The 16,345-nt window shown below is 34.1% G+C and overlaps 2 protein-coding genes across 2 annotated transcripts; one reads left to right on the top strand and one right to left on the bottom strand.

The window, feature by feature from the left end:
* The first annotated feature begins 1,053 nt into the window (after positions 1-1,053).
* LOC106158576 (E3 ubiquitin-protein ligase TRIM56-like) lies at positions 1,054-3,308 on the top strand. Its single transcript, XM_013534630.2, has one exon. It carries the CDS (start codon positions 1,224-1,226, stop codon positions 3,177-3,179), a length of 1,956 nt encoding a protein of 651 aa, XP_013390084.2. The 5' UTR covers positions 1,054-1,223; the 3' UTR covers positions 3,180-3,308.
* Positions 3,309-7,516: 4,208 nt separating this feature from the next.
* Positions 7,517-14,780, bottom strand: LOC106158577 (DNA-dependent ATPase/E3 ubiquitin-protein ligase HLTF-like). Its single transcript, XM_086996559.1, has 6 exons — positions 14,768-14,780; positions 14,134-14,172; positions 10,288-10,361; positions 9,817-9,997; positions 9,214-9,294; positions 7,517-8,547 (listed from the first exon to the last, which is right to left on the bottom strand). Exons 2-6 carry the CDS (start codon positions 14,158-14,160, stop codon positions 8,401-8,403), a joined length of 510 nt encoding a protein of 169 aa, XP_086852685.1. The 5' UTR covers positions 14,161-14,172; positions 14,768-14,780; the 3' UTR covers positions 7,517-8,400.
* Positions 14,781-16,345: the final 1,565 nt, after the last annotated feature.

Raw genomic sequence — 16,345 nt, forward strand, 5'->3', positions numbered from 1 at the left:
ACTCTGGATTCACAGTGACTCTGACACTCAGGGCAGGAATTCTTTGTTTTCACGGAAAAAGCTTGTGTCTGTGCATTGTCAATACAATGCTACCAAGCTCTGTGTCATTCTTGCACGTATTTACAGATTACGTTTTTCTATCCCTGTGTACACCTATCCCTGTGTACACCCATCCCTGCGTACACCCATCCCTGTGTACACCCATCCCTGCGTACACCTATCCCTGTGTACACCTATCCCTGTGTACATCTATCCCTGTGTACACCTATCCCTGTGTACACCTATCCCTGTGTATACCTATCCCTGTGTACACCTATCCCTGTGTATATCTATCCCTGTGTATACCTATCCCTGTGTACACCTATCCCTGTGTACACCTATCCCTGTGTACACCTATCCCTGTGTACATCTATCCCTGTGTATACCTATCCCTGTGTATATCTATCCCTGTGTACACCTATCCCTGTGTACATCTATCCCTGTGTATACCTATCCCTGTGTACATCTATCCCTGTGTAAACCTGATTGGAACTGGCTTTGTACGCATTCAGAACAGGGGACCCACAGAATTTCTATTACAATTAAGACCATGTAAGATCATTAGTGATATGAAATTACAGATTTAGACCATTTCAGGTACATTAGTCAGAGGCTGACCCTGAGCTATTTTCTGACAGTCTGCCAAATTATCTTTGTTGATTCACCCTCTAATTTTGACCGTCTTCCAACATGAAAAATTGGATACCCGTCAATGAAAACTTGAAAACCTGACCGTCTTCGGGAAGACCCAGAATACTGCCTAAATCCGCCCCTGTTAGTAAACATCCATGACAGCGCACCTAGAGATGGTGTGAGTTGTGTTTACAGTCCAAGTAGAGACTTCAGAAGATAAGGGCAAGCCCTACCATACCTGTGTCTTCACTACAAGATATCTACACTGTAGTTACAGCTCTCACTGAATCCATCAACATGAACTGACTACCTACTCCAGAGCCTAACATCTTCACTGGTGAAAATAAAACTAAACACATTCTTAATTCATAATACATAGTGAAATGCAAAAACAAACTGCTGTGGGCTCAGACGAGATGGCAACTGGGCCACTGATAAGATAATCGTTATAACTCTGCTGAACACACGTTCATAGTCCATTCTCTCCCACCAGTTTACTGCTGAAAAGAGATAACTGCTCTACATAGAACAGTTCGCTACACGCCCCCAAGATGGCTACAGCTCGCGATGACAGAGATGGAGAAGAAAGCCTACGAGCCAAAATAACTGAATATTTTGTCAGCTGTCCATTATGCCTTGAGGAGTACAAAGACCCGACAGATTTACCATGTAGGCATACATTTTGTAAAGGTTGTCTGAAGACTTACATTTCAAACTCAACACCAGGAAGTAAATTCCAATGTCCTGTGTGTCAGAAAGAGACTGAAGTTCCTAAAGATGGACTTGAGGGCTTCACTCACAATTTCTACATTGAAAGTTTGCAGGACACTGTACTTCAGTCAACACATAAGAAAAAGTGCAGATCTTGTGTTTTGTTGTCCCAAACTGAAACAGTGGCTACTTCAAAATGCATCACCTGCCATGACTACCTATGTGAGAAGTGTTCTTCATTTCACTGTGCTACCACACTCACTAAAGATCACAGGGTACTCACTTTTCAACAACTTCACAGCAGTGAGTATCAAAAAGAAATCCAAGAGCAGCAGAAGATTATCTGCACAGAGCACAAAGGTGAGATGATACGATACTTTTGTTCAGATTGCAATGTCCCCATTTGTCGTGATTGCAAAGATTTACACCATGATGGTCACAAACTTATCTCCCTTGAAAAAGCTGCAGAGATTGTAAAACCAAAACTTCAGACCAAATCTCTTGGTATGCAGAGAAAACTTGCAACTGGTGAAAGAAAGTTAGCTAAAATTGATAAAACATTGGCCGAACTAAGAGAAAATGAAAGCTTTGTTCAGCAGGAGATCAAAGCTCGTGCAACTCATCTGCATCAACTGGTAGATCAACGAGAGAAAACCTTACTACAGGAGCTTCATCAAACCACCAGCACTCACAGAAATAATTTACAAATTTCACGCAAAAACTGCAGTGCCACTTGCTCCTCTATCAAAACCACAACAGATGTAGTAAAGAACATCTTTCAACATGGTGCCCCCATAGATGTCCTCATGTTACAACACCAACTTGGACAGAGACTAGATGAGCTACAGTCCACTTCAGCTGTGGATGATATTCCAGAGGAACTTAAACTCACACTCACCACCAACACAGAAGTGGACCAAGAGATATCCAGTGGGGCTGGCCTGGGGGTTGTGCAGATATCTAGACAGTCAGCTTTGCCCAAGTTCAAACCACAGGCTGAATGTATGCTGGAGTTTGACACTGGCTGTGGGTTGACAGTGGACATTTCAGTGAGTCCAAACAGGGAGTATGTTACTACCCATGGTTGGAAGAACAAGGTCAAGGTTTGTAGTTCAGATGGTACATCAAGACAAGAGATCACAAGTGTCTCAGACACACAGCTAGGATGTCCAGTAGGGATCTGTCACTTCCCTGATGGAAGGATGGTTCTATCTGATACATACAATAACAAACTGTTCATCCTGTCACCACAGTGGGAAGTACAGCAAACTGTAGATGTCACTGACCCATGTGGTGTGGCTCTCAATAACAGCTGTACTAAGATTGCTGTGGCACAGGGTTACAAAGAAAAGTCTGCGAGTGTGTTCAGTATTGATATCAAAGGGAAAATAACTTTAACTGATGTGATAAAGAACAAAGATGGGGAGCAGTTGTTCAGTAATCCATATAAAGTGGCATATATGAGCAATGGGTGCCTTGTTATCAGTGATCTATCACCAAACAAACTTCACATCCTAACCCCATCTGGTGACCCACTGTATCAGTACACAGGACCTGATAACAAGTTAGGTCAACCCTTTGGTGTCTGTGTTGATGCATATGACAACATACTGGTTACAGACTGTGATAGCCACTGCATACACCTTGTATCCCCAGATGGGAAGTTCATCCAGTACATAGCAACTGAAGCTGATGGACTAGAATTCCCATGGGGATGTACCATCAACCAGGATGGAGATCTGGTTGTGGCTCAATGGTATGGGAAAGTGAAAGTATTCCAATACTTGGAAAAATGACATTCCTTAAAATGCTAAGAAACTGAACAATATGCACTTTTCTGACATATTTCAAATAATGTTGTATACAAGATAACAAAGAATCCAAATGAAAAAACACAGAGCAAACAAGGCAGTAAAGCTGTCAAATTTACAGACAAAAAACAGAAAAGAATAATGCACAAAATAGAATAATGTCAATTCTGATGCAATAATATGTACATTACGCTTAACTGCAAAGTCAACATCATAATTTAATTATGCCCAACAGGTAATACCAATGAAAGTAAAAGCATAAGGCTTCAGGCCCATGAGAGTTCACGTTAACACTTAGAAAATGCCACAATAAGAAAAATGACAATTTCAAAAAAATTAAAAAAAAGAAAAAAAAAATTGCATTGATTCAATTATAAATGATAATCACGTATGTCAATCCTAAATCATTCTTGTAAGTTATAAAATTATAAGTAACAGTTTTCTTTTTTATCATAACATTTGTGATGACAATGCATGGGTAGTTTTTTGTCAATTTTGATGCAATATTACAAAATGATTAACTGTATAATTACCAATTTTGAATTTTAATTATTAAATTATTAAAATAATATCTTCTATTAATAACATGGGCATCAATGATAAGGTTTATTTCTGTGCTTGTTTTGTTGTGCCTAGCTTTTGTTTGTAATATATATATTACATTTAGTAAAATTTAATTAGGTATTTGTCTATGCCATATTGTTTGTTTAAATGTCATGTTAAAGAATTATGTAGATTTAGTTTTTTTTACAACTTATAACTTGTTACACTATTAAACAATGTTTACAAATATAATTAATTAATTGCAAATTTATTGTTAAGAACTTAATAAACTAATTAATGTAATAACAAGCATGTTTTTATAATTTATCTATATATCTTTACATGTATCTTCACCTGTATGTCTTTATATATATACATTTCATTATTTTTTTGTTTGCAAAAGAAACAAGGCAGCAAAGCTGTCAAATGTACAGACAAAAAGCAGACAATAACAATGCACAAAATAGGCTACTGTCAATTCTGATGCAAAAGTACATTATGCTTAACTGCAAATTCAACATCAAATTTTAATTATGCTCAACAGGTAATACCAATGTAAGTGAAATGTGTAACAAGCGTAAGGCTTCAGGCCCATGGAAGTTTAAGTTCACACTTTGAAAATGCCAGAATGAGAAAAATGAAAATTTCACATAAAACTGCTTAAATTCAATAATAAATGATAACCCATTTGAGCTGGCTTTCTTATTTGAACTGCATGCCAATCCTACAAATCATACTTGTAAGTTGAAAATAATAATAAGTAATACAGTCTCTTTTCATAATGTTTGTAGTAGCAGTGCAAAAAGATTTTTGTCAATTTTGATGTAACATTACATAATAAATTACAGAATAATTATCACCAATTTTTGATTATTGACTATAAATAGCATGGGCATGTAGAAAATTTGATTACCATTTGGCTTTATGGCCATGGGAGCTTCGAGTCCCACAATAAATATGCCAACATGATAAAAGTGAATATTTTACTAAAATGTATAACTTCCAGAAAAAGAAGCCAATTAGACTGCTTTTCCAACTCAGGCTGCATTTTAGTCTTTAGTTTCTTTTTTGAAAGTTTGACAATCATAAGTAACATGGTTTTCCCATAATGGTCATCATGGCAGCAGCACCCAAAATTGTGTTTTCTTCTATTTTAATGCAATATTACATAATGCTTAACAGCAGAATGACCCTCAGTTTTTAATATTAAAGATCTGTATCATGGATTTTCAGAAAATGTGATTAGCATGGGTCTTCAAGCTCGTGGAGGTTCTTAAGTCACACCTTGAAAATGCCAATAGATAAAAATTAAATTTTCACAAAAAAAAAAAAAAAAAAAAAAAAAAAAAAAAAAAAAAAACAGTTTAACTGCCAGAAAAATTTACCAAACAGACTGCATTGGCCACTGAAGCTTTATTCATGTCCCATGTTTCTATCCTGTAAGTTTGAGAACAGTAATGACAAGTTTTCCTTAAATGGTCATCATGGGAGCAGTGCCAAAAATAGGGGTTTCTTCAAATTTTGATGCAATATTACATAATGTTTAACAGGATAATAACCATCAATTTTTAATAATAAAATATTAGTATCATGGATATTCAGAAAATGTGCCTAGCAAAGGTCTTCAGACCCAAGGAACTTCAAAGTCATACCTTCAAAATGCCAAAATGTAGACAAGACAGCACTGTCCTGAAATGTTTTTTTTTCCATTTTTAACAATTTTTTAACATATAACAAAATTAACAATTTACTGCCATTTTTATATGATCAACTTAGAAAATTGATGAGATGGGAAAAATATCAATAGAACAGTGTTTAATGTCCAATTTCCTCCATTCTGAGTTTCTGAACATAGTGAATGAATGAATCTGACAAACTGCAATGATATGAGTTTTTTTTTTCCATTTTTGAAACTCTATTTTACAATACATGATGACAAGTTTACCATCATTTTTACATAATCAACTAACAATGTTGTAAAGATGCAGGAAATGTCAAACAAACACTTTTACGAATCTTATTAGTTAAATAATGAGACTGTTAACATGCCTAAGAATTGAATCTGAGGAAATGTGAAAAAACAGCATAACTTATAAAATAATGGCCTGATTATGCTGATTTTCGAACTTGACCTGCATTTTAGTAAGACTGATTACTCCTGTGAGTTTCATGACAACAGGTCTATCGGTTTTCCTTGAAATGTGTTAACAGTGTTGCATATATGCTAAAAAGTGAAAAAACAGCATAAATTCTTCAATAATGGCCCGATCATGCTGATTTTCGAACTTGACCTGCGTTTTATGAATATTAGTCAGCTCTGTTAATATAAAACCAAAAAGTAAAACTGTCTTCCACTTATGGTGTTAACGCTGAAAGTGCACGGCGACGGCGACGGCGACATGATCGGCGACGGCGACGGCGACGGCGACGACAGACGCAGGTGATGGCAATATGTACAGACACATCTGTGTCTGTACATAATAAAAATGTTAAAGAAATGGGAAGTGAGTATCATAATGGTAAATATCCTTGGTCAATAGCAGATGATATATATATTAAAGGGTTAAATTTAACATCATCAACTGAAAATGCTTAAGTCTTACTAATAAGATGAGTAGTCTAACTGATAGTTTTATTGTATGAGGGATACATAGGTAAACAAATTATCAACATTTGTTTTAGTAAAATATATTTTGTTGCTTCATACAACATACAGATGATTATTTGTGCTTAATTTTTGACTGAATGGCAACTTAGTAATAGAAACAGTATATATGTATGCTTAAACATATTTTAATGGATTCATAAATTTTTATCTTAAAATAACGTAACCATTGTTAATTTTTTCAGATATATATATTTAAAGGACAGAAAGAGTATTAATTATAAAGTACATTGCCTGTGAATACAACTGATATATGTTAACATCTAGTTGTATTCACTGGAGTGAATAAATAATGTGTAATTTGACTTTATATTTTTTATTTTACTAATATTTTATTAATCCAATTTTTTTCATATAATGGTATTGAGTATTTTTTATATAAACAGAATATGATATGATCAAATAACTACTGTTTGGGTAAATTTAATTAAGGATGATTTTAAGTAAAATGGCTTTAACTTTTGTAATATATAATTCTATTGGTTACTAGATTATTAAATTTTATTTGCGAAAGTTTTGAGGCTGAAAACTTATTTGAGCACAAGATTTATTATGATGGTTTATTTGAGTTCAAAGGTGAGGGACTGCGCTAGGATTCTACCGTGTATTTACACGTACTTGAATGAAGTCAAAAGTAAAAGATGTGTGTGAGAGTTATCTTCCAGATTCTCAGTGGAAAGCTAATGAGACAAAGATAAAAAATGTTATTTTGTCTAGTAATTTGTAATAAATATTTGATTGAAGCTGAATAAACAACCTTTTTGATGTTGGAACTGTTGCTTCTGACATTGGCATCACTCGCTCACTGATACTTTAAATACCCCCATCTTTTCAGTGGGCAAAAATTATCAATTATATTTCTATATGGCATTTTACTGCAAAGACTGGAACTTTCGTGTAACCCACTTTCTTATTTTGCTGTTACCACTCAATAGGAATATTCATATTTTAAGAAATTATTATCTGCAAAATTTACACTCATTGAAAAGATGGAAAAAGATAATAATTATTGTATACAATGGTGCTAAAGGGTTGTTGAAATATACAGGATATTAAGTTTTTGATTAAAGTGAAATGCACTAAATATTATAATCACAAAGCCAAAAAAGTTCACTGTTGTTCAAAATATTTTAATCCATTTCTGAAGTTATTTTACAATGCCACTTTTCATGTTACGGTACAAATCATTTGCTTGTAAAATGTCCTAAATTTCAATTAACCAAGTCAAATTAGACAAAAATATTTTTAATATCTTCAAAAATTAACCAAATGCTCTTTACTAAATGTTTTATGAATGGCAAAAATACTATTATCCAAAAGTATTTAAGTAAATAGAAGTCTATAAATGCTGAATCAACTGAAGCAGTTTTGTTTTAATTTAATTAAAATTACTTTGGACAGACTTAAATTCAAAAGGGTAAAAGGAGATTTGATTCCAACAAAAAACAGTATTAAAATGTTGCAAATTTCTTTATCTATTTGCTGTTATGTATTTTAGAATATTTCTGATGGGTAACTGGTACTACATTTTAAAATTTATATTGCTACAAATAAAATAATTGAATCTCATCTAATATCACCACATAATCTGAGGCAGAAATATGTTAGAACAATTTGTCACTTTGTGTGTCACCCACTTTTAAATATCTTATAAACTTGTGTCACCAACCAAGCACCTCTCAAACTGAATCAGCTGTACCTAAAAATGTTCTCAAAAATACAAACTTAAAAAAAATAGAAACTGCAACTGGAGATTAAAAGTAATTTGTGGTTTCAAATAATAGAAAAAATAATCTAAATCTACTAAAATTTTATCTCAAGCACCATATACCTGAAGGCTAAATTGCATCATTACAAAAATGTTTTTGCACTGTTCTTTCCAAACTTCTTTCTCTTCCTTGACCATGCACCTAAAAAATCAGAACTTAAGATACAAGAAAACCAAACTTTCTGCAGCTCTGTTTGACAAATTTGAAAGGCTGTCTTAAGTTTTCAGTTCTATGAAAACAAAGTTTTGATATCCGCAATGCGTGTTTCTCTTCGTTGCTTGGCCGTCTGTTTCTTTCCAAATGCTCCCTGCATCAGTTTGTGTTTCTTCTCCTGCAGTTCTAACATGTGTTCTTCCACAGAATCCTTCACGACGTACTGAAACGTACGAATCAAACAAATTCTTAGACTCCATGCTGTTACTGTTATCTGCTGTGACAGATCTACTTTGGCTGTAGTTCACATATTCCTTTATAAACTTATTTATCAAAATTGTTAAATCCATGGTGTAATCTCAACTCTATAAGATTCTGAGAATATTCAGCAATTATTTTATAACATAAAAATTTGACATATGCATATTTCCATATTCTGTCAACCCTTTCTACTTCTGAGCACAAGGGGGTAGCCTTGGCTCTCTCTCCAATTTCACAGTGTCTTTCTATAATCTAAGAGGGATATAGCTCTGTAAATATTTAACAAAGTTGGGTGGAATTCATACCACACCTCAAGGTAATTCCTCAGGAATTACACAATGTAAATGTTACACATAGCTCTGTGTCATTCTTGAAGGCATTTACAGACAACGTACGTTGTTCTATCCATGTGTATACCTGATTGTAACTGGCTTTAGACGCATTCATAACAGAGGGCCAACAGATCCATGGATCACATATGGCTGACTCACTTGAATGCCTGGAGTGTAATTCCCATAGGGACTCTATTCAGTGCTAAAAGGGGATTATGTAGCCTCTTAAGTGAGTCGGCCATATTTGATCTGCTGAGATCTGTTGATCACTGTTGTAAATGTGGCATTTTTCTTACCTTTGTGATGATGACATCCTTGGTTTGCCCGAGACGATGACATCTGTCAAAACATTGCTCCTCGGATGCTGGGTTCCAGGCCTGGGGGGAAATAAATAAATAAATAAATAAGTAAATAAATAAATACACAAATAACCAAATAAAAAATAAATAAATAAATAAGAGAGTGGGCTACTGTGAAATAACCAACTTTTTAATGTTTTGTGTCTGAATTACTACGTGTCACACCAGGATTCCAATTATTACAAAGTTTTTATCATATTCAGTCAGCTAAATTATTCTACTGAAAAAGTCTACTTGTACCATTGCAATTGAATGATATACTGCTACAATGACATATATGTTAATTTTAATTAAAATCCTTAATGAATATGTTTTGAACAAGTTACAAATACAACAGAAAATATTAACAAAAGCCATGCTGAAGTATTTACATATTAGTTGTACTGCTAATGAAGAATGGCAAACATCCCTTAAAACTAATAATAATTAAATTGAATTTGTTTTGTGGCAAGTATTGTCTTCCTGTGTTTGTTAAATCTGAAAATCAGAGGAAACAAATTAAGAAAAGAAAAGGGAAAAAATCAGAAAAAAAAAACTTACCGGACCCATCAAGAAAACCCTGGAGGCAGCAGTAAGGTTCAGTCCCATACCTCCAGCCTTCAGTGAGAGGAGGAATATTGTAGGGGCACAAGGGTCAAGGTCAGAGAACTGCTCAATGGCTTGTGTTCTCTTTGCAGCTGTCATGGTGCCATCAAGGCGAGCAAACTTGAACCCAGCAGCTCTGTGGGGGGAAAAAATGTAAGTGAAATTTCTTTATGTAATTACAGTGTTTGTAAATTATAATCCTACTGGGCCCTAAGGGCAGCAGGAACTGAGAATCTACTGGTCCAAAGGAAAAGTGGTTACAAACTGAACAAATCTGGAACCAAGGCAGTATTACCCTTATTGTACATTGCATTATACAGTTGAAACAAATGACAGGCAAATAGACAATATTTGTCTGATAAATTTTAATAATTTTAATAAGATAAAGAAATGTAAACATTCAACTTTGGCCCCACACCAACTTACTTGAGTGGAGTCTCTAGGACAGTGAGGAAGGAAGTGAATTGCGAGACAACAATACTCTTGATGGTTGGGTCATCCTTCCCATGGGCGTAACTAGGCATACGCACGGATGCACTGTGCGTACAATTTTTTGGCCAACCATGATATTATTTTATTTTTCACGGAATATAAAAGAAAATCCTCTGCTTATTAAAGTCACCTGTATGTACAAGTCCTCTGTATCAATTGTATAGGCACAATTATTCTGACCCCCCCCCCCCCCCCCCCCCCCCCCCCCGTCTTGCAAACAGAGTTAAACAATGCCTGTAACCTTAACAAGTCCTATCTTAATCGTCCATCTAACTGAAACTTCCTTTACCTTTACCTCTTTCAAAGAGCAGCTCCCGCAACCCTGGAGGCACTAGATAAAATCTGGACACCAGGTTTAAGAAGGAGTTAGAGAAACAAAGGAAGAATTTCTCTTGCAAAGCTTCAAAGAATTTTGACATGGACTTGACCCAGCTTACCCCTCCAAACTAACAGGCTGACATGGGCAATTTTTACAAACAAATAATTAAACTTAGATGTATCAGAGCTCTGTCGTGTCGTACAATTGGTTGTTTTTGGGAGCCATGCATCCACATGTAAGGTGAATGAAACCGTATGTTAGATCAACTCAGAGGTGGATCCAGGATTATTCGAAGGGGGTTCCACATATGCGAAGCTAGCCTCCTTTTAAATAAATATACCGTTCTGGGTAATAAGAATATTGACACTTTTTTAATTGCGAAAATATTTCTGACTAAATAATGATTTTATTATTAATGGAAATTAAGCTGCGATGTGTGGTACATATGCTGTAATTACGCTGTCCTTCATCTCTTGCGTTAGTCTACATTTTGCTGGGAATTTTAAAAATCTGTGCGTACAATTTTTAAAGGTCTGGTTACGCCTCTGGACTGAACTACCTACTTCTGGGTTATATACACGAACATCAGACCACGTCATCTGACAAGGTGATGATATTTTCTGCCAAGGACGGTGGGGGATGCAAGGGTAACCCATAAAATCACGTCAGTTACATTGTCTTTAGACCGGCCTAAAATGCAGCTAAACGACATTTTAATATGAGTAATATTTACTATGTCACTACATGTACTCATTTATTTGTGAGAAAGTTTTTGAATAAATTATCTGGAAAGAGAAATTGTGAAAATTCCAGTCAGTTCTATATTTCTTTAGTTGTAATCAGCCAATAAACATTTATCAACAATATTCTCCTGATTTATCGAGCATCTGGTGCGCGTTTTTTTTTCTGAATAATACATGTATCATGATTGTATGACCAACAACATTTAAAAATCGTTATCAACTAAAGATCTAGTTGCGGTTTACTACTGGTAGCTTCTTATTTTCCGTATTATCCTCTCACCACCCTCCTTGGACCCATGGACTGTTACAGAATCACCTGATTTTATTAAATATTAACGTGTCTATAATTCATATCTAGTAAACATGATAAGAGACAATAGTAATTGATATAGGCAAGTGCAGCGCTGTTAAATTAGTTAAGTGCCAAATTTGATTTTTTTTTTTTTATAGGTCGATGTGCTCTTCAGACAAGCTCCCATTCCCCGACATCCTGTAACCGTGTGTTTATATAGTTTCTTTTTTTATATCTTAGTTCAATCAACCATGGATTTGCGCTAAATTCAGCCTTCCGTTTCGTGAAAAATGTTTAGAAGCCACGCAGTTCAATCATCGAAATCATTATTTAAAGGATATTCTAATTTCCAATTCCACATTATTATTTTAATATTGAAAAATAAATCATCTCCATAAATTTGTGAAAATTATACTTGAACTTACAGAGGTAAATGTAATAGCCAATTATCAAGATTAATTTCAAACACTGCGATTAAGTTTATATTCTTAGTTTAAACATATTTTAGATGGCCCCTTTAAACCCGCACTAACTGTAGACTTGGGTGTACATGAGATCACACCTCACTCGTACTGATAGCCGGAGTCACCTGAGATGTACGCTGCACCACGAGGCTCTTGATACAGGAGATAGCAGAACTGGGCTAGTTTATTAACCCAGACGCTGATTGTCTGCGAAGTTCTTGTAAGTAGGCACTCTGATAACATTTTGTACAGAGACATATTGTTTACTGCTCAGTGCAAAGACAGTAGAATGTCAATAATTAAGCAGTTATTACCTTCCCCGCCCGACACTACCAATGAATAACATCTTATTTTACGTGGGTTTGGAACTTTCCAAATACTTTCAAACAATAGTTTTTTAAGTCAACACAAAATGTAGGCTTGGGTGTACGTGAGAACACACCTCACTTGTCCTGATAGCTGGAGTCACCTGAGATGTACACTGCACCACGAGGCACTTGATACAAGAGATAGCAGAACTGGGATAGTTAATTAAACCAGACGTTGATTGTCTGTAAAGTTATTCTAAGTAGGGACTTCGATAACATTTTGTTCAAGGAGATGTTGTTTACCGCTCAATACAAGGAAAGGAGAATGTCAATGATAAAGCAGTTATTACCTTACCCGCCCGACACTACTAATGTCTAACATCTTATTTTACGGGGTTTTGGAACTTTCCAAATACCTTCAAACAATGATTCTTTAATTTTGCACTAACTGTAGACTTGGGTGTACATGAGAACACACCTCACTCGTCCTGATAGCTGGAGTCACCTGAGATGTACACCGCACCACGAGGCTCTTGATACATGAGATAGCAGAACTGAAGTAGTTAATTAACCCAGGCGCTGACTGTCTGTGATTTTGTACAGGGACATGTTGTTTTCTGCTCAATATTAAGGCGGGGAATGTCAATGATTTAGCATTCATTACCTTTCCAGCCTGCAACTACCAATTCACCCGGACTTTGGTACTTGTCAAATATTTTCAAACGATTTACGTAAATAATAATAATAATAATAATAATAATAATAATAATACATTTTAAAAACGTGCTACATGTGCATCTCAGTGTTACTTACACTACCAAATAAAAACTAAAACCACAAAGATAAATTAAAAACTAACATAAAGGTATTTAATATTAAAAGATTAAAGTTAATTAAAATGTTATTTAAATTCTTTTCAAAACAGTGATAAGAGTTAAGACACATTTGATATGTTAATAAAATTGGACCACAAAAGAAGTGCAGCAATCTCCAAACTCCTGTATCAAAATGTTTTTAGTCTTTTTGGTATCGTTTCACTTCAGTTAAAATTGACCGCTGGAAAGAAGAGTTTTCAAAGGAGTTCTATCATATATATATATATATATATATATATATATATATATATATAGTTCATGTAAAGTCAAGAATTTCATCTTATAGACTATTCTTTGAGGCTGCATGTGGGTAACCAATGAAGATCGTGGAGAACTGGTGTCACATGATATGGTGGGACTTTTGAATTTGCGAAGGGAACGAGATGCTGAATTCTGAATAGACTGCTTTTTTCCAATTTGATAGTTAGGCATTCCGAACAACAGTGCCACAACATGATTCAGAATTTAGCTCGATACAAGCAGACAATGCAGCATAACCTGCAGTTCGTTCAGTGCCCAAAGTTGATGTTTCAGTTAGCCTCCTTTTAAATAAATATACCGTTCTGGGTTAATTAGAACATTGAAACTTCATTAAATCGCGAGAATATTTTTGAGTTAAATGATAATTTTATTATTAATGGAAATTAAGCTGCGATGTGTGGTACATATGCCGTGATTACACTGTCCTTCATCTGTTGCGTTAGTCTACATTTTGCTTTACGTGCTGGGAATTTTAAAAATCTGTGCGTACAATTTTTAAAGGTCTGGTTACGCCCCTGCTTCCTCTGCTGAATCAGGGCCTTCATCAAGGCATCCACCTGAAATCACAATGGCAGTTGACACACAAATATACAGCTGAACATCTTAGACTAGTAATATTATATTGGCCAAAAAGTGGTTAATTCACTTAAAATGATGCTATTTGTAATATATCATTTTCCCTTTTACATACATTTCCCTTGACCTGAGCAAATAAGTATACTACCTTGTGTACACATATCATGACAGAAAAATATTGAACCCACTTCTTCCAGTAAAATCACTGCAAAGGTTCTACTAAATGGCATTTTCTAGAGCTCAGGCATAAATTTTAATTAACTAATCAACTTCTTACTGTAAATCTCTACATTTGAGTAGGTTGTGTATATATCTGCATGACCCCCACGAAAATAAAGGTATGACACCTACCTTGGCACTGGACTGCCGTGGTCCCTCTATTGTGATAACACTTACCTTGTCACTGGACTGCCGTGGTCCTTCTATTGTGATAACACCTACCTTGTCACTGGACTGCCGTGGTCCTTATATTGTGATAACACTTACCTTGTCACTGGACTGCCGTGGTCCTTATATTGTGATAACACTTACCTTGTCACTGGACTGCCGTGGTCCTTCTATTGTGATAACACTTACCTTGGCACTGGACTGCCATATTTATCAGATCAAAACTGTAATTTCTATTATCTTAGGATCAAACCTGAATTGCCACCATCACAAAATTGGAAAAGTGTCGTTTTATTATATGTTTTTCCTGAGCACTATTTCATACCTTTCTATCAGTGTTTTATTTATTTATTTACTTTAGTTTAAATCCATACCTTACTATCTGTAGTAACAGTCTGATATGTAGTCAACACAATATCTTGTTGTTGTATATTATTATATTATTTATTTATTTATTTTAGTTTAAATCCATACCTTACTATCTGTAGTAACAGTCCGATATGTAGTCAACACAATATCCTGTTGTTGTATATTATTATATTATTTATTTATTTTAGTTTAAATCCATACCTAACTATCTGTAGTAACAGTCTGATATGTAGTCAACACAATATCCTGTTGTTGTATATTATTATATTATTTATTTATTTTAGTTTAAATCCATACCTTACTATCTGTAGTAACAGTCTGATATGTAGTCAACACAATATCCTGTTGTTGTATATAATTATATTATTTATTTATTTTAGTTTAAATCCATACCTTACTATCTGTAGTAACAGTCTGATATGTAGTCAACACAATATCATGTTGTTGTATATTATTATATTATTTATTTATTTTAGTTAAAATCCATACCTTATTATCTGTAGTAACAGTCTGATATGTAGTCAACACAATATCTTGTTGTTGTATATTATTATATATTATTTATTTTAGTTTAAATCCATACCTTACTATCTGTAGTAACAGTCTGATATGTAGTCAACACAATATCCTGTTGTTGTATATTATTATATTATTTATTTATTTTAGTTCAAATCCATACCTTACTATCTGTAGTAACAGTCTGATATGTAGTCAACACAATATCCTGTTGTTGTATATTATTATATTATTTATTTATTTTAGTTTAAATCCATACCTTACTATCTGTAGTAACAGTCTGATATGTAGTCAACACAATATCCTGTTGTTGTATATTATTATATTATTTATTTTAGTTTAAATCCATACCTTACTATCTGTAGTAACAGTCTGATATGTAGTCAACACAATATCCTGTTGTTGTATATTATTATATTATTTATTTATTTTAGTTTAAATCCATATCTTACTATCTGTAGTAACAGTCTGATATGTAGTCAACACAATATCCTGTTGTTGTATATTATTATATTATTTATTTATTTTAGTTTAAATCCATACCTTACTATCTGTAGTAACAGTCTGATATGTAGTCAACACAATATCCTGTTGTTGTATATTATTATATTATTTATTTATTTTAGTTTAAATCCATACCTTACTATCTGTAGTAACAGTCTGATATGTAGTCAACACAATATCCTGTTGTTGTATATTATTATATTATTTATTTATTTTAGTTTAAATCCATACCTTACTATCTGTAGTAACAGTCTGATATGTAGTCAACACAATATCTTGTTGTTGTATATTATTATATTATATATTTATTTTAGTTTAAATCCATACCTTACTATCTGTAGTAACAGTCTGATATGTAGTCAACACAATATCCTGTTG

Source organism: Lingula anatina, chromosome 10 (assembly GCF_051362555.1).
Source record: "Lingula anatina isolate TDL-2025a chromosome 10, LinAna3.0, whole genome shotgun sequence".
NCBI classification, from domain to species: Eukaryota; Metazoa; Brachiopoda; class Lingulata; order Lingulida; family Lingulidae; genus Lingula; species Lingula anatina.

Coding starts and splice junctions, on each gene's coding strand:
- LOC106158577 (XM_086996559.1), bottom strand. CDS start 14,160: ATGAAGGCCCTGATTCAGCAGAGGAAG. Junction 10,362..14,133: donor CCCTGATTCAGCAGAGGAAG/CAGGGGCGTAAC, acceptor GCCCATGGGAAG/GATGACCCAACCATCAAGAG. Junction 9,998..10,287: donor GTCCTAGAGACTCCACTCAA/GTAAGTTGGTGT, acceptor TTCCCCCCACAG/AGCTGCTGGGTTCAAGTTTG.
- LOC106158576 (XM_013534630.2), top strand. CDS start 1,224: ATGGCTACAGCTCGCGATGACAGAGATGGAGAAGAAAGCCTACGAGCC.